Raw genomic sequence first — 27,859 nt, 5'->3', positions numbered from 1 at the left:
ATTCATTAGACGATAGTGTATAACGTAAAGAAGTTTGACGAGCACGGAACTGTCAGGAATCGGCAGAGTGAAGCTTCAGGTGCTCGTAAGACTGTAAGAACTAGAGCGAACATTGCATCTGTCCGGCAAGCTTTAAGGCGCAACCCCAACAGTAGTTGTCGTCGAAATGCTGTGCCAAACATCCCACGTTCTTCATGTAATCGTATCGTGCCATTTTTCAAAGGTATGCGAGTCATTTTTCATCGATTTTACATTATTGCATGCCACGCCAAAACAAATAAAGGTAGCGTGCTAAAATTAACAGAATAAGTAGGAGACATGTCCAACATTATAATGCTGGTATCAAAAATAGATACACTGCCCGTCTTCTATTTTTAGTTATTTTTGCAAACATGGTACAAATCATTCTGGGACACCCTGTACTAGAGTCACTAGAATGAGCAATGGTCAGTTCTCTTTATATTGCAAATCTTGTGCAACAAGTTACAATTTTCGCCTGTTTTGTCATACGGTATGTAAATTCAATGAACTATGACTTTAAAAAAGAGTAAAACAGAGGCTCCGGAAGATTTTTAATAGGGTGGGGGGCGGCAATATGAGGCCTGCTCCGAAACTCAAAACGCTGTCACCCGAAGACCCGTATAATTGAACAGCAACGAGTCATTTATCACTTTTGTAGCCTCTCACCCAAAGGCCCCATTAAAAAATGTCATATTCTTACCCAATGCCCCACTAATGTAAATCCAAATGTAGATCCAAACGGTCCATCTGCCACCCAATAACCCCATATTTTGTACATATTTCTCACCGAATGCCAAAAATTATACAATCACCCAATGACCCCATATTTTGGTCTCACCGAATCCCCAGCTTACTGTGAAAGTGCCAGTCCTACACCCTGATTATATCCATTCCATATTGAAGTGCCTCCCCGGGGACTACATCAGCCTCATGGATATGGGGCTGATCTGGCAGCTAGCACCCCCACCTCACCCCATACCCGAGGACCGCCAGGGTAGGAAGCGGGACAGCTCCGAGTACAACTGGAGTGACTCACTGGATAAGATTTACGCTATCATTCTCTCTCATTACACTGATGCACGCCTCATCATCCTCGTCAATGACAAGTATAACTTTCCCTTCAGCATCAAGGAAGATGAGCATGATCGACGGGTAGCAAAACAACCACACATCCCATATGTTTTCCTCAAGCCCGGAGACACGTTTCCAGGTGCTGTTGAGTTTACCAAACTCATGGTCAACTCAGGAAATAAGGTCAGACTGCAGAAGCTTGTGACGGAACAGATTAAACACAAGTCGGTCGGGTGCGGGGTGGCAATTACATACTGCGAGAGGGAGACTTCAATTAACCTGACCACTGCCGTGGCGAACATGATTTATGTCTTCAAGGGATTCCAGAGGTAGATACAATGCTGCTTTCTGCCTATGACAAGCTGTTATTGTACTAGACAGCGACACGGACATGTATGTCCAAGTGGCTTATGTCTCGTAACAGCTCCAAGGCGATCTGCTGATAAACACAAGCATGCGTTATGATAATCAACTGACATACTATGCTCGCATAAAGTAGAGGTTGTAGATATCGATGGTGGTCATCATCCTTAATGATGAAGGGCATGTCATTGTGGCGATGCAGGATGATAGCGTGGATCTTATGCAGGTAGTCACTCCACTCTGAGCCGCTACAATTCCTAGCCTCGTTGTCCTCGGGTAGGGGTGGCTAGCTGCCAGATCACCCCCATATGGAGGGGGGGGGGGCACTTCAATATGAAATGGATATAGGTGTACGGCTGGCACTTTCGCACCAAGGGACATTCGGTGAGAGCAAAATGTAAAAAAATATGGAATCTTTGGGTGAGAGCCGAAACTGCGCCACAGAAACCTCGAAAATCGAATTTCTAGTTCTAAATGGCTTCAAATTTCTTTGTTTTTTCAAAATATGTAACAAAATCAGTGATAAATGAAAGTTGCTGTTCAAATTAAACTTGTAAGGGGACGTGTTCATAAAACATATGGGGTCTTTGGGTGACATCGACGCTGAAAAGGGGGGTCTTAACAGCCCTACATACGCGTAACCTCCAAAGTGAGAGTGCCCGGGCCCCATATCCACGAGGCTGACGTGGTCTTGTGGTTTCTTAACAACTGGGTTAAACACCTCTAACTTGCTCTTCACAGTCTTGCGCATTGACCCATATACATTGTATATTGAGAGGCATTCTTCAGTCACTCTACCCTCACCTGTCTAAAGAACAAATTCCTCGCCTCTTTGAGACACATATTCTGAATCATCGTATTCATTCATTCATTCATTCATTCATTCATTCATTCATTTACTCATTCATATTTTATTTTCATCAATCATCAACATCAATATACAAGTGATACTAACAGCTCAACAAAGTAATAAAATTAAATGTAAACAAGAGTCATTGGTATAAATAAATATCAATACATTTAGGCAATAACAATTAAATCAATATAATTAAATTAGAATAGCATTATTATGTATGATTGACCAAAATACACTTTAAGTACTTTGTAGTAGTTTATCACGGAAATACTACAATGCAATGGCAATTGATATTGAAGTACTTATACGATGATAAGCGCATAACAACGGATAATCTGGCTCACTACAAACACGCTCAGTGAATAATACATACTATCAAAATATAACATAGTAATACATAGACTATGCCATAGTCTTGTATCATATGTTGTTCCAAAAGCTTGTTAAGGCATATATCACCACGAATAATCAGCCAAGCAACAAGAACAAAGGCAGCGATGAAACAATGTCATAACTGGGTGCAAATTGAACATTTCATGATTATATTATTGTATCGTGTAGAGTTTTCGTCTATGCCTAAAATATTTGTCTGAATTGCACATCGTATTCTAATGACCATTTTTGTAAAGGATCTAGTTGGTAAAACGCATTAAGAAAAAATATATCTCTGATACTTTATTATCGTTGTTTGTTGATGTGATGTAGCAGAAGATACAATATTTAATGTGTTAAGAATAAGAAGCACTATCTCGTATGCTCCATTTGGCTGGTCACAAGATGCTTCTAGAATGACCCCATAGGGTGATCGTCTTTCGTAAATAAATACATGTTGATTCAGACTAACTACTGTAGTTATTGTACCAAACACTACTGGAGGCTGTAGATGCCATTGCCTAGTGGTAGTAGACCTATTGGATGGCGAACAAATACATAATCTACCCTCGACGCCCTCATCACAACATTCATCATACACGCCATATATAGATGTCCGTTCGTAGTGGGCGAGTACCAGTGACGGACCATCTTGTGAATTTGAAGTTACTTGTACAGATACGAAGAAAATCTCGTCTTTTTCTGGAGTAGGTAACTTTCCTGGTAAATGCAGATTCATTTCTATTACCATAATATTCTGTAAAGAAAGCATTATATTTTATAGTAATTATTAGCTAAAATACGCTGCATTTATGCATTAAAAATAACTTTTTTGTAAAATATCGTCTGTCTGTATGATAATAAGTGAAGAATGACTGACCACTTCCAGAAACAACATGAATAATTGTGTATTATTCATTTCTGCCCGGTGAGCATGTCGCAGTTGCTTTCAGATCGAGACGGGTCCCCGATAGGCGGGGTTTTGGTGATGTTTTTCTTAAGGCCAATGCTGAATGCAATAAATTGTGGCAGAACATTATATTTTTCAAATTTTACAGATTATAGGTCAAATGATAATATATATGAGTCCTAAAACTGGATATCCATAGCGGAATTTGTGTCTACAGACTAAAACAAGTTTGGAAAACCCTATATTGTTTTGGATTACGGAGTCAACATGGACTCTTTGAAAGCTCGCAGGAACCTTTCCTGAAAAAACGCAAAAGCTGCTTAAAATAATTAATCTCCCAGGATTTTAATATGAGGTGGCAAAGCCAAATTTTCGTCCCCATTTGTCATTTTTTGAGCCATTTTCAGTCATTTTAAGGATTGCCGTCCCCATTTTATCCGGGGTGGGGGTGGGAGAGGGAATTTGCCCCTTGTTTCCGCTCTGGCTACGCCCCTGTATTAAGCCCAAGTTATGACGAAACCTTCCACGTACTCGCAGCTTGAATAACCAACATTGATCATAATCAATTAAGAGGACTGTATTCAGCTCTAGCGGGCACCCTTGGAAATATACTTCTAATCCACGTTTCTAGATCAGAAACACATACGTAAAAAAAAGATAACCTTTGTTAAAAAACTCAAAAAGTGTCCCTAGGGGTCAACAGGGGTCAAATGTCATACGACAGGTAAAACAATTGCTCAGATGTTGTCAAAACCACGGCAAAGTATTCCTCGAGTCATAACGATTCAGAAAAAGTATAGTTTGACCTATCTATGACATAAAATTCTTGAATTATAAGCAGAAAGGTCAACACGGGGGTGGGAGGGGTGATCAGTTTTTTTTGGCCACACAGGGTCAAAAACTAAAAGAGCGCCGATTTCAATGAAAATGGTCTCAAATTGTTGGTCATCGCCAAAATCCAACAATAAAGGTAAACCCAAATTGTACTCTATAGGGCAGTTTTTTGACCATGACATATTTTATTATGTTTCCTAGGTGACGAAGCATTCTAGAAGGTGAGAACTATTCCTTATTTGAAACCATTTTCATTGAAATCTGAGCACTTTTAGTTTTTGACCCCTGTGTGGCCAAAAAACTGACCACCCCCAATTTTGACCTTTCAGCTTATAACTCAAGAACAGTAAGTCGCAGATAGGTTAAACTATACTTTTTTCTGATTCGTTATGACCAGATAAATACTTCAGCGTGATCATTGACAAAATCTGAGCAAATTTCAAACCGGTTGTATGAAATTTGGACACTTAAAAAAATTTAACATAGCTTATCTTTTTCTACGCATGTTTTCTGATCTAGAAATTATTATTGATTAGAAGTTTCCGAGGATGCACGCTACGCCCTCCTTCCAACTAAACTATCTATCATACCATTCGACCTTTGAGATTTTTGGTAAACGTGCTTATACAGTCATACGCTACAGCATTAGTAATTGAAGTCCTACATGCCGAAAGGTTTCCCAATATTTTTTTTTTTTTTTGTTTTCCTTAGATTGGTAATGTTTCTTTAAATGCACAGTAACTATGGTAACGGTTTACTTACATGGTTATAAGATTCCATCACGTTATCAATCCATTTCCCGACTAGTCGTTCACATGAACCAAATCCAGATCCACTTTCTTTGTTCGCAGAAACAAATTGGTCTTGGAGGATGTTGTTGATCTCTCCCAAAGCAAAATCTGCCAGTACTTTCACTCTGGTGTCATTTGACATTATATGACTCGTGCGACCTTCTGATGAGCAGATACATTTGCTGCCTTCTAAACGTATTCCCAAACTACTGCAAGATCTCTTAGGATCAATTGGATGAAACAGGCCGTTGGGATGCGTGTCATATTGCTTGTCAATTTCAAAAATAGAATTATCATCATCAGGTGAAAAAGTGAACAGAGTTTGTCTCAAATCTACAATATCAATCAGTCTATCCTGGTTTAATCGCAAAGATTCCATTTTATCTTTTCCCAGTTTTTCTTCTAAGTTCTTTGAGGCATGAATGAAACAAACCGGATGACCCATTTCAACTTTGCCTTCAGCCGTCTCCAAAAACTTTCCGTATCTCAATCCATGATCTCCAAACATGAAAGTAAATGTATTGCTTTGGTTGTTAAGGAAGTTAATAAATTTGGCCAATCTTTCATCTAAAGTTTGAATTCTGAGTCCACTAAAATCGTGGCCTACGTTGAAATCCAAGTAGTTAAAAAACGGTCTTTTACATGTCGTTAATTGTTTCTGTAACGATTCGAGATAGGAGAGTATATAGTCAGCATGATATTTCCCGTTATAGCATATCGGTTTCCCTGCTACTTCGTTTTGAAAAGGAGTTAAAAGTCCGTTGCTTTTCAAAATCTCACAATTTGCTGTAGATAACGCTATTTGGTTAACACCTTTCAATTTCAACTTTTCAAGAAGGTTTTTCCAAGCCTTAGAAGTGTTTTTTTCTTCCTTGTTTATACCAAAAAATCTGCCCAGTCCTGATCTTCGAGATTCTTTCATCATCGATGTCCAACAAAGATCATCTATCCATGTCACGTAGTATCCGCCATTGTGGAACAAGTTAAATATTTTGCCGATACCTGTCTTAGCCTTGAGATTTCCCAATGTAAACATAATAGTATTATTTAAAGTTGCTCCCTTCATAGATTGCATCAGGTCATAATTAAACACGTGAGCAAGTTTTTTTTCCTTGGTATTTCTTAATGTTTTGACAGATTTTGGCAATGATCTAAAGAAATGACTATGCGATGTTGAATCTAGCCAGATGACGTTAATATTTATTGCATCATCACAAGTTGAACCGTCACATGTATTCTGGGTAAAGTACTGTGGTATAAGAAGCAACTGACTGCCATCTTTTTTGTCTTTTGTTTGTTTACACTTCAGATAGCAGAATCCATAGTTGCCGTTGCTCGCATTCTTGTTAAGAAGGTCAAAGACAGCATTTTCTAAGTCATTGATGTCGGGGTATATACTCCATGCCAGAGTTCCATCAAGTGGGTTAATTAAACCTAGCGATATGTCTGATGCACACATGTTATTGGTACAACTGACTCCATGGCTAGTGTTGTTATTCTGTATACAATCAAATAAAATTTAACAAATGAAAATAAGACAATAAATAAATAAAATACAGATATGAAACATACAAAAAAATAGTAACATGGTTTAAGAAGGGAAATTAAGCACTAATTCAATGATGGATCTCATTGAATGACATCACTGAATTGTTGAAATATCGAATTTCATTACATGGCATAGTAGAGGCATAAAAGAAGCCATTTGGGAGCGCATTGAGCAACATCACTCAACTAGAAAGGGGACTCCCATGACTCCGCTCTAACTTATCTCATGCATGGGACAGGGCCAGTGGCGTAGTTTTAACATTGAGGTGGGGGTGGGGTGTTTAATTAAGCACCTTTTTGGCGACAGCATAAGTTCATTGGTACTTTGTCCGAAATATTTTGCCATATTGAAGCTGAACTGATGAAATGTGGTGCAAATGAGGAATAAATGAGCCAAAATTTGCTCTTTTCGGTCTACAATGGCCAAATATGAGGTTAATTTGGGCAGAAATCCACATAGAGGCGTCAACATTCCGATGAAATCTGGTTGTTCCAGACGCAACGTAGCAAAGATGTAAAAGTAAGTTCCAGTATCAGAATTAATTCCAAAATTCATTTGAAAACTACTGGCTGACTAAGAAGAGGGGTTAGAGTATGAAATGTGTCTCACAGCACATGAGAGAGAGGGGATAAAAACTACAATAAGTTGGTAATTATTGGACCGGTATATTGTGGGCATAAAATGATGTTGGCCAGGCATGTTGAGGTGATGTGGACAAAGAAATAATGATTTTGCAAGATCGACAAAATATGTCCGCATCCCATGATTACCCCTCCGCACCGCGCCATTCATGAGCACCAATGAAGATTGGCCATGGGGCCAGGGCCGGATTTGCTATTGGGCCCGATGGGCCCGGGCACAGCTCCAAAAATTGCCCTGTGGATGTTACTTTTTAGCCCCAAAACACCATGTTTTGGACCAAAATATGGTAAAATTGCAAAATTTTGCACGCATCGCGCGCACTGACTCTGTACATAGCAAAACTCACATTTATTTTGGGCTAAAATTGTCTGCAAATATAACATTTTTCTCGCGCTTCGCGCGCGAATGTCTCATATCAGAACAAAATATGCTCGTCTCCACCACCGTCGATCTTAATATAGTATGCCCTATTGGTCTATTTGTTAATCAAAACTTGGCTACTTGAGTACACTTATGTCTCCATCACGGTAAGGTTGGGGGACGCCGAATTTTTGCCTGGACAAGGGCTTCCAAAAGGCAAGTCCGGCACTGCATGGGGCAGGGTGGCAAGTCAGTCCCATGCTCAGTGGACAGAAATGTTCTGTTTTGGTCTATTTTAGATCCAATTTTGTCCCATTTAGTATTAAAATGCCAAATTTCCAAACGCCAAACTTCGCGCGCATTTATCTCAGTGAAGTCATTCTGTGAGTAGATCTGTGAGACGTCTCCTTGTATATTCCTTTTTTTTTCATCTCGAAATCATAAATATGAGTGCTAGGGCAGCTCCTCTGATGCCTGGAAAAAGCATAAAACTCGTAATAGCTGGATCAAAATACCGGGACTAAATTATCCAAAAGCTGTAAAAGGCTTACGCATCTTCCTTTGGCACGATTTTAGGAAACAATTGTCCTCAATCTTGTTCATTTAAGCATGAACATTATATACAATTGTTTGCGCCCTTCGCGCGCATTTGTCCCGGTAATGTTCTTTTAGTAGCAGATCAGTAGCAGGTCAGTGGACTCGGTGAAGCGCTTTTCCTGGCAAAGGAATGTTGGGGACAGCTTGGAAAAAACTTCCAGTTATGGGAGAGGGTGTCTTCAATCCGATGAGCCAGGGGTGGCAATGATGTTGCCATGCCCAGGTGTCAGCTAACGGTAAAAGAGGCCATACCATCAAAAATTTGTTACTCGGCCCCCCCTGAGAAAATGGTCTAGCGACGGTCCTGTGAAAGTGCCGTTGAAAAGCTGTTAGGTGGCAAAGCCTCGGGATATGACAATATCACGGCTGAGGAAGCAGGATAGAGCGCAGGAGTTAAAATCCTACATATACCGTGCACCAAAATATGGGACAGCAAAACTTTCCCAGATGAATGGGGATGGCTATTTTACCAATTTATAAGAAAAAAGATAAGCTTGATTGCTTGAGTCCCAAGTAGGATTTAGACCAGGACGTTCAACTAAATAGACCAACTCTTCCCCCACAGGCAAATAGTAGAGAACCATTTTGAAAAGAGGAAGGGTATTTTCTGTTGCTACATCGATTTCGAAAAAGCCTTCGACTCAGTGTGGCAGGAAGGAGTTTGGAAGGCACTTGGATCTTTAGTTTCCAACATAAAATCATCTGTCTCCTGACATCCCTCTACAAGAAACCTGCAAGCACTGTAAGATAAATGTGGAACTATCAGAGTGGTTTACATCCTACTGGAGATGGCTATGGTGTACGCCCTGCACGGTACCAACATAAAACAAGTGGTGAATAACCTACGATTTGCAGATGGCATTGCACTCAATTCTAACAGGGAAGACCTCCAAACACTAGTTAAAACCTCATCCATCAAAACATATCAGCAAAATAAATAAAGAAGTCCAGGTCGTAGGCAAAGAGGACATCCACCTGAACATCACAATTGGCAATACTAAGCTTCTACTGTACAGGTGGTGGAGTTTACCTACCTGGGAGGAAAGATCACCGAAAATGGATCATGATCAGAAAATATTAAACCACGTATAGGCAAAGCCCTAGGAGCTGTGCAGAAACTACAGAGTATCTGCGGCGCTAAGGACATCCAAACCAACACCAAGATGCAAGATTAAGCTATACAATATCGTTGGTTTATCATATTACTCGACCATGTCTACGGAGCGGAAACCTGGATATCACGTTTGAGATGGTGATTTAGATAATGGGAGTAACACGCAGAGACAGAATCTAAAACACCACCATCCGCAAACCTCCGGGTGTTGAGTTTGCCATCTTGAACAGAATATACCGGAATAGGCTTCATTATTTTGGTCACATCCAGATAATGCCGCCCTCAGGCCTTCCCATGGCCTCATGACCTTCGATTGTCTCATCCAGGGGATCAGACCCAGAAGCAGGGAGGCAAATAAGGATAATTTACTGGGTGGGCAATTTAATTTATGTTGGCCCTCAAATCAGGGAAAATAATTTACTGGGTAGGCAGCTTGTAATTATTGGCATCCAGATATTTGGATTTTCGAAAGTGTGCGAAGAATTTGGCTTCGATGTAAAAAGTGGACTTAAATACCTTCCCTTAAATGCTGAATATGCTAAATAGACATTACATTGATGGTTCTTTTTGCTATTATCTCCTCAAGGGATTGGACCTTAATTTTGTGACTTTTCCTAATTTGGAATTTTACATGAAGTGTTTTCTTTTTCTTAATAATTATAACATGTGTGATTTGCATAAAGAATAGATTCCTATTTCAATGTTATTTTTCACTGATCACATTGCCCCCTTTTAACGACGAAAATTGAAATTTCATTCCAGTGCCTACAATACGTGTATTAGCCCGCCTATAGTATCTCTATCATGTTTTATTACACGAAGCATCGCGCAGCTGTGATATACAAACAAGACGTAAGACGAATATCGCTCATTCTACAAAATCCGGTGCCAATCCACTAAAAAAATTGAAAAAATAAAAGTTGTTCAAAAAGACCTGCTTTTTGTGTTTTTTAAAAGTAAATGTATCACTACTTTCAGATGTAAAATATTGCCAACACCACTTGCATATTTTTCTTTCAGGAAGTCATGATGTTTTTTAACACTAAAACTCAATGTAATGTGAGCTACGTTACCGACTATAAAATGGGCTGTTTTTACTCAACCCAAGGTCATAAAAAGCAAATTAAAGATCACTTGAGTGAAATGTAAAACAGATTTCACCATTTCATAGAAGTTTTGAAGATGCATAAATGAGTGTGTAACGTAGCTCACAGTAACGTAGTTCACTGGTTTTTAATGTTTTTAATGTGATTTGCGAACGTTAGAACGTTATGTCGGTTAATTCTAATATAAATGGGGTTACCACTGGTAGCTTTCACATATTATTAGGAAGTACATGTAATACAAGTGCATACTATAGAATCCTGGTAACGTAGCTCACCAATCTTAACATGGTCGGTCGAAATTTCAATGTTTACAACATTTCTATGCCAAAAATGCTACAGCATCACGATTTTTACTGTGATTTTTAAAAACCTATGAGTGTTTCCTTTCAAAAACCGCAAATTACATTGATACCTCTATTTTACTTCTTTCCAATAACGTGTGTTAAAAAGGGGTAACGTAGCTCACAGTGTTTTGGTGGAAAGTGCAATTTATTTTAGAATTACACAAAGACATTTTAATCGCTAAAAAATAATGTTGATAAACAATATGATGGTGCGTTATCTAATTAAAAAACAACAAATATGTAAAGAAATCGCATTTATTCAAAGAAAATATTTAGGGTTAGATGTGACACTTGAGGTTAAATACCACTAATTATGTATTACACGGGTTTCAATGGGAAAATGCCTAATTTCGGGTGGAATTTTCTCATATTCAGAACTCTCACAGTTCAATGCCACCAATATCAGGTGAAACTATATGATTTAGATGCCAAATGATCAAAAATTCAACATAGGTTGACCTGAGACTTTTCTTGTTTTAACGCACTGAACCGTAAACACCTTAAAATGACAGTGCGCCCTCGAAGCTGAAAGTTACAATAATGATAAGGCGACTATTTGCTAAAAACCGAAGCTGTGCGTATGAATTTTGGTACTATTACATCAAAAAATGTCATATAATGAGAGAAAATGTACCATTTTGAAGCATCAAACTCTAAAAAGTACTTTTTGGCTATATAACTTGATCAATTTCAGCGATTTTAATGCAGTCTTTTCGAATGCCATGAAAACAAATAGTTCCTCATCGTATTTCAATGTATCGCCCAGGCCTATTAGTGGTCTTTAACCTATATAAGCACAAAGGTGCTCAAATCTCGGTAAAATGCCATGAATGTAAACATTGACATTTGCAAGACATGTTTTAACAAGAAAATTTCTGGAAAACAGCATGACGAGTAAAATATCAATAATTTTCGGACACCCTGTATGATGACTGTTTCGCTGTTTTTGCTTCATCCTAGGACTATATCTGGAGATTCGTATCTGTAGCCTGTCCTAGCACGATCAGATCAGATTAAGATTGATTTAGGGTTAGTGTTCCGATTTAGGCTTGCTGTTTAGTGTTAGAATTGTTGATTAGGGTCAGGTTCGCATTAGGAATAGGGTTTTTTATAGGGCTAGGCTCATGGATAGGTATAGAGATACGGCTAGGTCCGAGGATTAGATATGGGTTTAAAATAGAGTTATAGATCAAGTTAGGGTTCCGGCTTGAGTTAGGATAGAGTGAGGCCACACAAGATGCTGTAGAAGCCCATAGACAACGTGTACACAAAGACTAGGTTTTATTTTACACGTGACTATAGGCCTTACATGCGCCTTAAAGCTTAAGCAAAATGCCTAGCCTAGGCCTATACTGTATTTACACGTATATGCCTATGTACGTTATTTAGGGCAAGGAAATCACCAACAAAATGTGCATGTGGGTCTAATTAACAAAGTGGCATGTCTATATGATCATCAACATTGATTTTTCATCATCATTAAGCTTTCTATATGTATACGCAGGCAAGCGAAGGTTGTTGAATTTAGAAGCCCTGAAATCACAGAAACCAGCCGTAAACCCAATACTAATGCCACAAGTCCCCCCCCTCAACCCGTTACTACCTCAACGGGTTCTAAAAACATACCTTAGTAGTCGAAGAAGATGCACGTTTTCTTGCCAGGGCAAATACAGTTAAATATTGAGAAATGTAAGCAAAAAATAGCTAGAAAAGTCTCCATGACGAATATTAGATCCATAGAATTCAGTGTTTCTATAGGTTAAATACCACTAATTATGTATTACACGGGTTTCAATGGGAAAATGCCTAATTTCGGGTGGAATTTTCTCATATTCAGAACTCTCACAGTTCAATGCCACCAATATCAGGTGAAACTATATGATTTAGATGCCAAATGATCAAAAATTCAACATAGGTTGACCTGAGACTTTTCTTGTTTTAACGCACTGAACCGTAAACACCTTAAAATGACAGTGCGCCCTCGAAGCTGAAAGTTACAATATGATAAGGCGACTATTTGCTAAAAACCGAAGCTGTGCGTATGAATTTTGGTACTATTACATCAAAAATGTCATATAATGAGAGAAAATGTACCATTTTGAAGCATCAAACTCTAAAAAGTACTTTTTGGCTATATAACTTGATCAATTTCAGCGATTTTAATGCAGTCTTTTCGAATGCCATGAAAACAAATAGTTCCTCATCGTATTTCAATGTATCGCCCAGGCCTATTAGTGGTCTTTAACCTTGAGCTGTGGAAACACATTTTTAGCGATTTTTGAGCCTTTGCAAGGGTTAATCAGGCTGAAGAAAGCATTTAAAGTATGGAAAACTATATATGTCCGTGTAGATCTCGTTGAGTTCTACCAGAAAAACAACATATTTGATGCCCTAAATGCTCGACAAAGTTTTTGTGGACCAAAGAATGGAAAAAAGGCTATTGGCACCGGATTTTGTAGAATGAGCGATATACCGATATGCACACAGTTTATACGTCAAGACGTAATACGAACAGCGATTTGCATACAATTTATACGTCACCGATTCGATAATAATGCGTTAAACACACGAGCTGACATTCACGGGACGTGTTAGCAAGCATTAGATCGGTGATGAATTTTAAAATTTAAATTTTACTGTAATTAAAGCACTTCATCTAATTAAATACTTCATCTAATTAAAAAATATGAACAAAACCACATTTCCAAAATATAAAATATTGCCAAACCAGTATTTGTCGAGGTATTTACTTTAAGTATTTCCCAGTATTTCCCGTTATCAGAGATGTCATTTTTCTGGGTGGGTTGGGCAAGTAGATCAGGGTGTTTTTTTCGTCACCCTTTACTAAAGTAATTTTTACCTGTATTTGGCAAATACGTAACTCCCGCTGATCAGGGCACAGCAGCTTCGGCTTTGATAAGAATAGCTTACGAGCCGTGTCACATGAACCTGGTACCGGTTGCACTCGTTTACAGGAGACATAAGGAGGATGTTTCGTCTTGGGGTCGAATCTAGGCACCTTGCATCGATCATCGGATGTGTCCTTTGCAGCGTCCGGAGAATGCTTTACATGATAGAAAGATAATCATAATTAATTACGATTTAAAAAAATTAGTTTCGCAAGTTGTGCTAGGATCTGAAACATGCTAATCTGTCAAGAGGACAGAATTTTATTTTCAAAGAATATAGAGTCCGCCATGTTTGCGTGTCGCTCAAGGAGGCAATATAAACCCTTAGAGAATAAAATATAGGAATTTTTCTTTTTACTATCCTCTACCGTGTGATAGACGACAGGCAGGTCCAATATTTTAGTAGTGGACCCTTTCTAAAACTGCACCACTCGTGTATTTAATAATAACATATTAACTCTAACGCCCGAAGTGCTTTTTGGCGACTGGAAGGGCAACAAGGGAAAAATAAAGAAAGAAAACAAAAAAGAAGTTGTTTGCTCTGGGTGGGATTCGGACACGAGACCCCTCACATGCCAAGCCCCGGGCATGCTTAGCCACGGGTCTTAAGGGGGTACTACACCCCTGTCCAATTTTGCGCCTATTTTTGCAATTTTCTCAAAAATTATAGCACATTGGTGACAAGTAAGATATGTATATTATAGGGGCAAGGACTACAACTACTGTTTTGAAAATACAGCAACACAAAGCAAGTAGTTATTGATTTATTGATCAAATATTGGTTTTCCCTCATTTTTGACTGTAACTCCACAACTGTTGGCTGTGCTGAAATAAAATTTCCAGTGCAGTAGTTGTAGTCCTTGCCCCTATAATATACATGTCTTACTTGTCCCCAATGCGCATTACTTTTTGAGAAAAATGCAAAAATAGGCACACAATTGGGCAGGGGTGTAGTACCCCCTTAAGTTGTTTGTGTGTTTTGTAGTACTCAGGGCGGTTAGGAGGGAGGTCCCAAATATACGGTGGGCAGTGGCGTAGCTAGGGGTGGGCAGGGTGGGCGACTCGCCCACCCTGGAAAAATCCGGGGGAAATTTTGGAGCAAGAAGGGAAAAAAGAGAAAGGAAAGGGGTAAGAAGAAAGAAAAAAGGGAAAAAGAAGGGGAAAAGAAAGGAAAGAAGGAAAAAGAAAGGAAAAAAAGAAAGAAGGGGAAAGGAAAGAAGAGAAAATGAAGAGGGAATGGGGAAAGAAAGGGTCCAGAAGGAAGGAAAAGCAACAGAGAGGAAACCTGAACAAATAAAAAAGAGGGAAATGAAAAAAACAAAAGGGAAGCCTAAGAAGGATGGGGGAAGAAAAAAGGGAAAGGGGAACAAAAGAGGGAAAAAGAGGAAAAAACAACAACTTGCATGTTTATTGTGGGGAAGCAATTCATGCACAGGGGGAAGGAGTGTAAGAAAGGGGAAGAAATTAAAGAATATGAAGAAGTACAGGGAATTTAAGGAAGGGAAAGGAAAGTGAAACTTAAGGAACAGAAGGGGAAGTAATTGGAAAGTAATTTAATGGAAGGGGGAAGGATTGAGAGAAGGGGGAAGAAATTGAAGAATGTAAAGAAGAAGGAAAGAAAACGAAGGGGAGAAAGGTGTAATAATTTAAGTGAATGTAATAGTGAATGTAACAACTTGTTATTATCAACTCAAGAATATCAGTATTGTTTTATTGTATTGGTCTTTATTGTAAATTCATTTTCCGTGAGATAATTCTAAAAATCAAAACTTTACATTTTTACATGGCAAAATGTTCACATAAAAACGTTACAAATGTATGCAAGGAGGCTTCTCCTGGTGGTATAAAAATGCCCAAAACCCATGAGCTTCCGGGGGCTTCGCCCCCTGGACCCCCACCAAGGGCCCTAAAGCGGGCCCCTGGACCCCACGCCAGTGGTCGCTCCACTCCCTATGCTCGCTTCGCTCTAGTATTTATTAACTTGGGGGAAATTTTTGGAGCCTTGCCCACCCTGGCAAAGAGGGCTGGCTACGCCCCTGACGGTGGGGGGGTATACATTTTGGAAAGAAAAATAGGGGGTCATAACATTTTGATGACCATAATGTAGGGAGTAACAAGATGGCCACAGAAAGTGTGTTTGTTCTATTCAAAAAGACTGATTTCAATACAATCTCAATACTCACAACTGCTTGGTTACTGACATGTGTTTAGAGTAGAGTATTGAAGTAATCATGTGTGTCATTAAAATTGTTCATTTTTATGGTCATAGTTTTAAGATATGACCTTGTGAACAATTATAAGTTTCTTTTTATGGCCAGTTCAGTTCGATTTGACGCTCTTGGGCTTGCTGTTTTGATTAAAAGCCCACCGCACTTAGATTAGAGAGAGCTTGTGTTATCTTTTTCCACTAAACGGCGGGGGAGGCTCCATAGACAAGATCAATCAGCACTGTAAGTACTATTACTCTGCCAAATATGACAACTTTAAGTTTAACATGATTTGCATTTTAGTGCATGTGAACTGAAAACGAGAAGAATCACTGAACAGGCGACATCAGATTGATAGATGGCGATTGATACCACACCGAGTTACTATTTTATCATCGTATACCCCCACATGCACGCATCCCAACATTATAACATGTAGCTTGAACAGCAACCACAAACTTGTGATTTTTGTCATCTTTGTACCCCCTTGCGATTTTTTCTTTGTGATCCTTTAATCCCATTCGGTACCATTAACCATAACCCCTGTACCCGTAACACGTCAATACATTTTTCTTCCTACTAATCACTGAACCTGTCACATACAGACTATCGCAGTTGATACCACGTCGAGTTTTATCAGCTTGCATCCTCCTTCCACCCCTACACACTCAATCACATTATAATAATGGATCTTGACCACCTACCCCACCAAATGTTCTACGTTTGTTGCTTTCATACTCGTAACTCACTATTTATATCCTGTACCAGCACGAAGGAGACATGAGTAAGATACAATATATTAATTAGCTGCAGAGACTTACCATTTGCTTAGCGTCTTTGATCTGTTTATCTCCAGTTGCATGAAATATCAGATGAGAACAAGACTGAAATATTAAAGGTGAAGTATCAAAATACAGGATTGAAATACTTCGAATCAGTGGTGTGTGTACTTGTTTTGGGGGTGGGGCACTGGCCCGGGGCACGGGTCTCGATTCCCCCGACTGAACAATATTTTCGGCTCGCTTTTTGACCCGTTTTTAAAAACGTTGACTAAATTTCACAGAACTTGTACAGCATTACAACATCGCATCCGAACAGCAACGCATACAACGGTTTCAACAATTATATGGCGTGTGGTACCACCATAATATTTGACCGACTACAGGTGGTGTATGACGTGCAGTTCCTAAATTCAGTAAATTTTCATCGTCAACCGTGTAATTGAATGGGATTATTTTGAAATTTTAAAACGCTTGAAATATCACAAACAAATAGGCCTATGTTGATAAATAATATAAATACAAAGGTAAAACCGTTGGGGTTCGATAATGAACCCCACAAAACTAACCAGTATATGGAAAATGCCATACGGCCGGGCGGTTTCACGAGTTGCCGGCTCGATCATGTCATCCGCCGCCTGACCGACTAGGCGTTTTCCCCAAATGACTGACAAAAGCGGGGTCCGTGGCTCACTGCCACCCCGAACACACATCCAACCCACCATTTGCGCAGACGATGGTGGACTACATTATTCACTGTGGCAACAGCCAATATCGTAAACAAAACAGACAATATGACGGCAACACTGCCTGGACATTGGACGCCCCGTGCTGAGTTGTGTTTTTAGCTCTATTGGCACCGTTACAGAAAAAAAATGCACAAAATATATTTCTCAGTAAATGTATAAATTTTCACATAAAAATAAATATTTTTGGATTCAAAATAAATGTGAAGAAAAAAAAAAATTATAGCCGGGAGTGAGCGGGACTCGATCTCGGGACCTTGTGCACCGCAGGCGAGACCCATTACCATTAGACCACGCGAACCGTGATACAAAATGGGGGAAATTTTAGGTATATATCATAAACATACCGTGCGTTATTCATACAAAACATTCAAAAAACAGTACTTACAATGAGGTTCACTGGCGAACCTCAACGGATTTAGACTGATAAAATAGTGCTTAATAACATACGTACAGTTTTGGAATAATTTGAGACATTTTTGTGTTTACGTGTAAAACCAATGACAACGTCAAAATTCAGCCAATCTTGGCCGGCCCCCCTGCATTTGCGTACGCCACTGTCTTAAATACAATGGGAAACTAAAATTTCATTCATATTCGTTTGCTTGCGAGAAATCATGCGAAAATAGTTTTGTGACCTTATAAGAAACTCACGTGAACAGCTACATCAAATAACTATATCCCCTTTCAACAACTCTTCGTACCTTTATACAGCTAAACATTACCGGTTTATTGTTTGTTTGTTTGTTTACCCAGGTTAGTCCGTGAGGGACACATGCTAATCCATTGGAAATCCATGGACCGTTCCAAGCTCATACTAAAAATAAAAATTCCTTTAAAAAAGGAATGGGGCGCCCAATGGGAGCTTTGACGTGATGTGCTGAAACCCGGGGGGGGGGTAAGATTTCTCCGTAGTCCACTTGCCCATTTTGCATGCTCTGGCTATTACATTTAAGCATAAAACTCTGATTTATATTGATTTGTGTGCAACTGATAGATTTTCACATCTGTATCTGATATTTTCAGTCACCGCACTCCCTCTGTTTGTTAGCTTCCCAATTGGACTACTTACTTTGCCTTGCCGTTAAGATTTTTAACACGGGACTCTATGGAGAGTTAGGCCAATTTCTGGCCTAACTAAAATTGGCCATGATGTAATGCATCTTTAAATGGATCTGCCTTGTGATTCGTCGCCCATATCTCGCTATGGTTTAAAGCTTCCGGGCCCGCGCCGTTACCATTAACTACACCGTACATAACTATATGTGGTATTTGCGGCGCTTTTGTGTTGACGCGAAAGTTAATCTCTCATCAAACATCTTGTGCGTCTTGTACTATACCATGCTTAGTACTTGTGGTTAATGGACTGATAAACAAGTATGCTTGACAGTGTGTTTTTAGAGAGCAAAGTCGCGGGGTAAAATTCTGCTTAAAATTCAAAGTCCATAGTCGAATTTTCGGGGTTCGCTATCAATAAACTGGTAGATTCCAAAATCAGAATTGTTCAGTATTAAAATGAGCCATTATAATTATGCAAGATAATGTTGCATTCAATTACTTTTATTGTCACTAATCATCTGATATTTTAAAGACCATTTTACTATTGAATACTTTAATTTTAATAAACATCAGTATAATTTTGAGTTCAACGAAATGGGTTCATCATGACTAATAATAACAACATATTTTTAATAAAATTCGACTGTGGCATAGTCTAGGGGGGCACTCCCACTTTGGAGGTGACGCGTATGTAGGGGGCTATTAAAGGTGGGTAACCTGACTGACAATCTCATCCCCCACTTTACCCCATCAAAATGCTGTTTTTGGTATCAGATGAAAGCTCGTATTTTTTCATAAACATATTGAAATTTGGCGTTCAAAATCGGTATATTTACGAACAAAAACATTAAAAAACTGCCGAATTAGTTTCAAATATGGTATACAACGTTTTTTGATGATATCTTCGGAAATACACTGAATTGGAACTTCTAATTTCAATATGTTTATGAAGAAATAGGGCCTTTCACTTGAAATCAATATATTAAATGATCATGATGATTATCATTAATAAAAACACTGTAGACTACCAATATCACGCTGTACAAATGTCGGTAATTCCATTAGGAATTAGTCACATTTACAAAAAACATTTACATGTTCTTTTTGCATGAGTGCTTGAAAGGGATGACATATTATGTTATACGTGAGTTTTAAAGAATTTGATTTTCCAAATATATCAGGTCACCTTCCTTTAAGAACCCCTTTTAAAAAGCCTGGATAGCCAGTGTATGCTAATAAAATGCATGCTGGCCTAGATAGCTTTGATAAACAAAGCAAGAAATGGAAGAAAATATCAAGGAAAAGGAGAAATGAGAGAAGGCCACTCCCAAACACAATTGTACAATTTTACCCTTAGCCCTTACTTCGTGAGAAACTAAACTGGAATTCCAATCTCAAGCCCCAGTGCAAAGGCTTGAAGATTCCTGATATTAACAGAGAAATCACCGATCTTCTTGTAAGGTTGAGCGGTAATGACAAACGGACATTCCGAATGAAAGATTTATGTGAATTAGACGATATTTAGTTTGTTTTCGTTGTTGAAAAGGGGTTATCCATGTTTCATCGTTATTCATCGCCGATTAACAACTCGCGTCCGACGCGGACGCATCGTTGTTAATCGGTGATGAACAACGGTGAAACATGATTGAATCCCTAAATATATTGTAACAAAAATTGTTTATTTATTAAAAAAATATTTATTTGTGCCACGAACACTAATCGACTGGAACGCTCTGCCACAGTCGATATCAACCATCGAAGGCAAGAAAGCCTTCAAAGCAGCCGTACAACACACACGATCCTATCCGGTTGACTCGCTTCACAGTGGGTGTTGGACAGTACCAAGACAAGACAAGACAAGACAAAGGAAACGCTTACTCGCTAGAATAAAAGGATTTATCACACATCGCAGACTAACAATTCAAAATAATAATGAGATGATACACAATCATGACAAGTCTCATAATATATTATATGCAATTTATAATGATAAATAGGGAAATATGTGATGCGATCAAGCAAAATCAGTCGGAACTCGGAAATATTGATTGTGAGATATAGCCATACAAAGGAAATATTTCCTTTTGTTTCCTATTGTTTTGGAAGCGCTTTAATTGCTCATATCTTTAGAACTGGTTGTTCAATTTCAATGGGGATTTCTGCAAAATCCAGCTTTGTAAATCCTTTTTACTATCATATAAGAAACTGAAAATTTATTATTGCCGAGTTCCGACTGATTTTGCTTGATCGCATCACATATTATAATTCATATTCGTACTTCTTTTACTTGTTGAGGAGCGATATGAAGTCCGGCAATATATTCGTCAACTATCCAGAATTGGAATATTACTAACATGACACATACAAAGCCGATCAGGGTTAATAATCGCCATGGTCGTCTCTTCTTAGTACCGATGGAGACAGCAGCTGCTGCTTGTGTATTGTATGTCCTGAAGGTAGATATGTAATATATAAAGATGTAAAAAGTTGTTTACTGTATTTGGGCAAACGAAACGATACGAAAGGAAACGCATTCTTTAAAGTAGTGCTGGGCCCTAAGAAAGTACACATAAATAGAAGACACTTTTTATGGCAATGGCCATTTACACAATTTGTTTTGTCAATTTCATACTGGAGAAATTTGCTTAAAATGAGCACAAATGGCCATTACCATGTAAACTACCTTCTATTTGAATTCTCTTAATAGCTTAAAATTAAAGACCTGTTTAATAATAATATAAAGTGTAATTCAAACCAAAATGGTGAAAAAGTGTCCATTTTGGCCAATATAACCAAAATTACTAAAAACGTGCATTTGATGCCTACTTATGAATTTCAAGAGGTCAAAGATCAAAAACCATAGGTCACAGAAAAAATTTGTGATTGACTTTTTTGATCAAGCTAATTTGCATAAATGCTAATTAATTATGCAAATATGCAAATTAGGGGAGGATTCACTATATAATACATTAGAACATATTAGAAACACTTTGACCAAGTTTCAAGGCAAAAGTATGCAAAATAAAAGTACCCTGAACATTTATGCATGGATTTTTAGCAAAATATTGGCAAAAATTATATGTTATTGAGCTTCTCCAGTCATTTTAACTGTATTGATTATTGATAAAAACAATAAGATACAAAGAAAATATAAATTGATATATTTTGAAAACCGTATGTCCGATTTGCTTCAAACAAAAGGCATATTGATAAGTGTGCTTTGCTCTACTCAATTAAAACATGCTTAGAGCACTTTCATAATGCCTCCAATACCACCTTAAGAATTATACATACCACTTTTTGACCCCTACACAGACCTTCGCTATGTTCAAGCCAAATCTGATTATAATCCTATATGCCCCTAATGCTAGAGCATTTTTGGCATCATTCTGATCGAAATTGCATTTTTGGTATTAAACGCGTTAAAATACATTTTTTGGTCTTTTTTGACATTCATATCTTTGTCCGTTGCTGAGATATTCAAACTATTCATTTCCGAAATCCCTTGTTATTTTCCGTAAAATGGGCGAAAAATTCAACAAAAACAGCTATATAAGAGACAAATAAACTCACAATTTAATGTTTTTTGTTGAATAATGTCACAGAACACTGTTCGTTTGAATTTAAACCCAAAAATTATCATTAATAAAAAGTGTTCTGTCAACATTTAGCAAAAACTGAATTTCGATGAATTATCGGAAAATCCCAAATAATTGAGAATTTTAGTCATTTTGGCTAAATGTAAAAAAAAAAAATTTAAAAAAGTAAATGGAATTCTGTTTGATATGAAAAGCAGTTGGCAACTCTTAATGCTGTCACACTAAATTAAGATTATAAACGGTCAAAGGGGGGGGGTCCATAAAGGGGTCAATCTGTCCACTACTTTTAAAATAAAAGGCGTAATAAAAAATCAAAATTAAAATATTTCAACTAAACCCATTGCTTTGGTTGCTTATGATGATGATACCTTAACCCACAAGCAATATTAAGAAAATCAAACAAAGTTAAAATTGCCATATCAGAAAAACGTGTTTTTCTCAGAATTATACTTTGTGGACTTTTTTGCAACACGTTTAAGCAACTAAGCTCTTCAAAAAGTAAACTGTAAGGTTATTTTCAGTAATCAACCCTGTTTACCCCATAGACACTAGCTAATGTCAATGTGTATGTGTCAGTCGCATGTCAATATGTAGGAAAAGAAGCACTTTGAAGGTATTTGGTTATGTACCGGAAATATCCCCTTAATGACCATTGACTCCAAGTCTATGTTTACCTTATAGACCACAACTATAGCAGATGCCGATGACCAACTCATTTCTGTACTACGTAATATCTAGAAGAAGTATCATTTTGGGTAACAAATACATTTTTAGCCAAAAGTACTCATGGATGACATCTGACCCCAAATGGGTCATGTTAAATGTAAAAGCGGGGTAGTGAAGCTTATGTTTAAGGGTGGTCTTAACCCTGGAATTATGAAAACTTGTGGGCCTCATAACTACTAAATGTTTGGTCTATAGTATATAAAAGTTTACATTTTTAGAATGACAAAGACTTGATGAATTCATCTGTGAGTTCAAATGTGGGCAAATAAATGCTCATTTTTGGACAAAATCCCCCCCAAACCGGGTTTTTTACTCAATTTTTTTCGGACCACATAAAAACAACTAAATATTAATTTTCAAAAAATAGATAAAATATCTAGGACCCGATTTTTTTATTTTTTTTAATTTTGACCAACTTTGAGAAATTTGAATTAAAAATGGTCAAAAAATGCTCAATTAAAAACAAAAACATAAAAAGCCTGATGTTCGTCCAAATTCAAATATGCTGAATTCGGCAATCATGAGCTCACGTAAGGGCTTAGACCACAAAATCAACTCTCCATTGAAAAGCACGGCGAGATGACCATTTCCCAGGGCCTACTGTTTTCATGTAAAACCGTTGTTAATTTTAATTTCGGGTCCTAAATGCCGACCTCATTGAAAACTAAGTCCCAAAGGTCACCAAATTGTAGTCGTATAGTTTTTAGTGTAATATGCCTGTAAGCTAAGTAAAGATTTGTTCTAAGTATACCACAAATACTAATAATGATTAAAAACCTTTGTTTTATTAATCAACACTTATTAATTTAAGATAAATTTCGATTTTTAGATATTTGACATTTGACCTTATTTACTCTATAACTCCTGAACTAAGCATCCTAGTGCAATATGACAATTGACTTTTTATTCCTAGCAATGAAGGAACAATTTGAGATATGTGACAGCATGATAGAAAAGATATTAACTTTTGGCCCCATTATGACCTTTGACCCCTCGTGGGAAGCATAGGAGCATAGAAAAAAATGGAACCAATTCTAGTTTTATTCATTGAGGTGTAAGGGTGCCAGAAAACATTAAATCTACTAATATAGGAAAACAAGATCCCAAACCAAAAGTCACCCCCTTAGCGCCCTGTACTATATGTTCTACGCGCAAATATGTTACATTTTTGTGACATTATATAGGCCCAGACGAATAACTTGACATGTTTTTTAGTGAATTTGGGGCATGTTTAATTTTTGTCCCCCGTATGATCATGCAGGGTTTGGGGGTCATTTTAGGGCCACGGGGTTTGAATACAGCTTGGAAGACAAAATAGTTGAATTCAGCATACCCGAATTAACTAGTTGCCAGCTTTTACGTGAAATTGCCGCTAGATCCTTAATAAGCACATATTTCTAAAATAGAACCAGTCCATTTTATAAAGATGCGTGCCCGGGATGCAGCCATTCACGTATTTACTCTAGTTCCTACCTTTTATCCATTGTGCTAGTATGTAAGTCCTTGATCTGGTTAGGCAGTGGTTGTAAGGAGCTCGATTCGAGACTGGTCTAAATCTGTACCAATGACAATAACATTATAGAATAATGTAAATAATTATTTGATGAAGAACAAAATCGACCCAGTATAAATATTGCATTAACATATCAAAGATCGACGACGTCCTATAAACTACAATCTTGGAAAAGCGTACTTGCAACAATAATTGGTACACTTTGTTGAAATTCCGTGCAGAATTTGCACTGATAATGAAAATGTGTGGTTTGCTTATTAACAAATATGGCATCTACAGCAATGATTTACCTTTCCCCTCTCCCCATCAATCAATTTTGGAACATGTTAGAAAACCACTGAACACATTGACATTTCCCAACATTCACGGGGAGAGGAGGTGTCAGTTTCCGTTCTTGGCGTGAAAGAGTTCCAAGATTTTTTTCCAAGATTGTAGGAGGGAGCGAAGTCATGTAGCCACAAAAGTACATTTTGGGGTACGATGCTTCAAAATGAAATATTTTCTCTCATTATGACATTTTTGTTGTAATATTACCAAAATTTATCCGCACGGCATCGGTTCATTACGTTAAAACAAGAAAAGTCTCAGGTCAACCTATGTTGAGGTTTTGATCATTGTTTGCCTGTCCGGGCGGAAGCGAATTCATTAATCCACTCTGCAGCTTGAACGCAATCACCGATCAACTTCAAACTTGGTATAGTGATATGATATGCCAGTGTGGTGTGCTGTATAGTTTTTTTTGCATGTTTATGAATATTAATGCGCTCATTTGCATATTTACCTACATTTTCATTAATCCACTCTGCAGCTTATACGCAATCACTGATCAACTTCATAAATATGCAAATAACAAGACACAAAAGTATACAGCACATGAGGCCTCCATATACTATCACCATACCAAGTTTGAAGTTAATCTGTGATTGCGTTTAAGTTGCAGAGTGGATTAATAATAATGTAGGAATGTGGATAGCTTCTAAAAAAAGAAGTGATGGTATGTGCCTATCAATAGACCCCCTCTTTTGAAGTAGACTATACCCGATGACCCACTTAAAAAAAAGTCATACCCGATGACCTCCCTCCCTTTTTAGATGCGGCTACCCAAAGACCTCCCTTTTTTCTAGAAATCAAAATGCCACAAAATATTATGCGGGAACTTTCAAATACTCTTATACGGCTGGAAGATGCTGTGGGAAGACGTGTATTATACATCACGTTCACGCGTTATATGGCAGTTTGACGTACGTGATGCATGGTTTATTCGGCCAGTGTTTCAAGTAGATCGTCATACGCATTATTGTCGTGGCATTATATATTGTAATTGTATACGTCAGTTTGGATGAATTTGGTTCAAACGGCTTATAAAGTTTGATTTTACACGGAAGGGGGGACTGTGCAAATAAATATTTAGTTATGAGCATAAAAAGGGGGAGGGGTGGATTTAGCCAAGCTGAAAGGGGGAACAAATAATATTCATAAAATAATAAGTAAGTATCAAATAAATAAACAAAATGAATGGTTTATGTATATAGATAATTTCAATTAGTTTTATGCAGGGGGAGTACAAGTAGTTATGAGCTCTGGGGAAAGTAAAACGGGGGGAGGGGGTTTTGGGGGCAGCTGAAGGGGGAACATAATTATAATATTTAAAAAATAAGTAGTAAATAAAATATATAATAACATTTGCCTGACCATCAATCCCCCCTCACATTTCCCCCTCCCCATGGATCATAATGTTTGCACAACCCCTACATAAATAAATATACAGGGGGCATAAATGATTAAATATATAAATAAAAAATTAGTCTTCTCTGCATATCATAATTATTGCACAGCCTCTATCTAAATAAATAAATGAATAAATATAAATAAATAAATTAGTCTCCTCCGCAGCCAGGGTTTTTTTTTGGCGGGGGGTCGGCTGCGGAAGAGACTATTTCTCGATGCGTTTTTTTTTTTTTTTTAATTCTCGGTTGGGTTTTTTCCTCCCTCGATTTCGTTTTTTTTCTCAATGGTTTTTTTTAAAGGTTTTGTCCACTATGGCACGCCAAATAGGACAATACCCTATTTGTTCTCGATGAGGTTTTGTTTTTATTTTGCGATGATATTTTTTATTCTTGAAGAGTTTCTGTTTTTTTTTCAGCGCGAGTTTTTTCTTTCTCAATGTGCTTTTTTTTTTCCTCGGTGGAGTTTTTCTCAATTGTTTTGTCCACTCTGGCGTGCCATAGTGCCATAATAGGGCACGGCGTGCCATAATCAGGGATATTAATATCTGCTGAACCATATTTCAAATACCAAAGGTTTGCTTTTCCAACTTGATGTTTACCAACTGTTAAAAATTGACCTCAAAAACGCTTCAAACTTGTGTACGTGTACGTGTTCATTTTCCTCGTTTCTATTCGTTTCTGTTTCTGTTTCTGTCACGGTCATTGGTTTTAAAAACAAGATCACGAAATATCCATGCAATGACAATGACTGCAATGATCCAGTGACACGTGAAATTATAGCTGACGTTCACGACCTTATCCTGTAATCTATTGTGTACAAATGAATATCATGCATGGAGTGTTTTAGATTTGGTAGGATTTTTCAAAATACTCCGATATAATAAAGAAACCAAAATCTCAAAAAATCGAGAATTTAAAACTACAGAAAAATTTGCACCATATTAGCCCAATCAAATTTTGAAACGACCCACCACCACTAATTGCAACCGAATCAAATTCACACGCATCCATGTCCCAAAAGCTCACAAAAAAGTGGAACAGTGCCTTATTATAGTGGAACAGTGCCTTATTATTTGCAACAATCCAAAATGGCCGCTTATGCAGGAGATTTTAGTGGACGGGTTTGGAGGGTTTCTATAGCTGATTACTGCAAAATTAGCCATTTTTGTGGTTTATGCGAAAGTCACAAAATATGTATGGGCTACTTGCGGGGAGGATATAAGTTAAGTGACCACTTATAGGTTCTAATTGCAACCAGCCTAATGACGAAGCTCCCGTTGCACAGGTCTTGTAAACCTGAGGTCCTGGGTTCGATTCCCAGGCGGGATCAGTTTTTCTACTTGTCTCCTTTATTATTTGCGGCGGCGAACCTGGTGAAAAAATATATGTTTATTATATGTCTAGATATTCGCCTAGCTTTTGGAAGACATGGCTGTTTCTATTTGCGCACATAATTTTAGTCCAGTATCAGAATATTATTGTACGGATATAATTTCTACCCTATGATGTCCAAAACGTACCTTTAAATCAAAGTGTCCGTAAACACTGGTCATCGCCAGTAAAGTAATCAAATTCTTGTCCAGTAAGAAGCACTCACGTTGCTCTCTCGGCTACGACAATGGAGATTGTTATGTGACCTGACTGACATTGACTTCGCAATTAAC

General features: G+C 37.9%; 1 protein-coding gene across 1 annotated transcript; it reads right to left on the bottom strand.

Annotated features, from left to right (window-relative positions):
- Positions 1-2,341: 2,341 nt before the first annotated feature.
- On the bottom strand, positions 2,342-27,853 carry LOC140145555 (uncharacterized). The gene is made up of 7 exons (XM_072167260.1): positions 27,716-27,853; positions 24,429-24,511; positions 20,909-21,080; positions 16,868-16,930; positions 13,791-13,994; positions 5,190-6,716; positions 2,342-3,440 (listed from the first exon to the last, which is right to left on the bottom strand). The coding sequence occupies exons 2-7, from the start codon at positions 24,437-24,439 to the stop codon at positions 2,961-2,963; spliced, it is 2,457 nt and encodes an 818-aa protein (XP_072023361.1). The 5' UTR covers positions 24,440-24,511; positions 27,716-27,853; the 3' UTR covers positions 2,342-2,960.
- Between the last annotated feature and the right edge of the window lie 6 nt (positions 27,854-27,859).

This window comes from Amphiura filiformis, unplaced genomic scaffold (assembly GCF_039555335.1).
Source record: "Amphiura filiformis unplaced genomic scaffold, Afil_fr2py scaffold_389, whole genome shotgun sequence".
NCBI classification, from domain to species: domain Eukaryota; kingdom Metazoa; phylum Echinodermata; class Ophiuroidea; order Amphilepidida; family Amphiuridae; genus Amphiura; species Amphiura filiformis.
The sequence above is the reverse complement of the archived record's forward strand: the minus strand, read 5'-3'. Positions and strand labels throughout refer to the sequence as shown.

Excerpts from the sequence above, each read along its gene's own strand:
- LOC140145555 (XM_072167260.1), bottom strand. Across the intron at positions 16,931-20,908 it reads CTCCTCAACAAGTAAAAGAA|TCTTGTTCTCATCTGATATT; the intron begins GTACGAATATGA and ends TTAATATTTCAG. Across the intron at positions 3,441-5,189 it reads TGATGGAATCTTATAACCAT|AATATTATGGTAATAGAAAT; the intron begins GTAAGTAAACCG and ends CTTTCTTTACAG.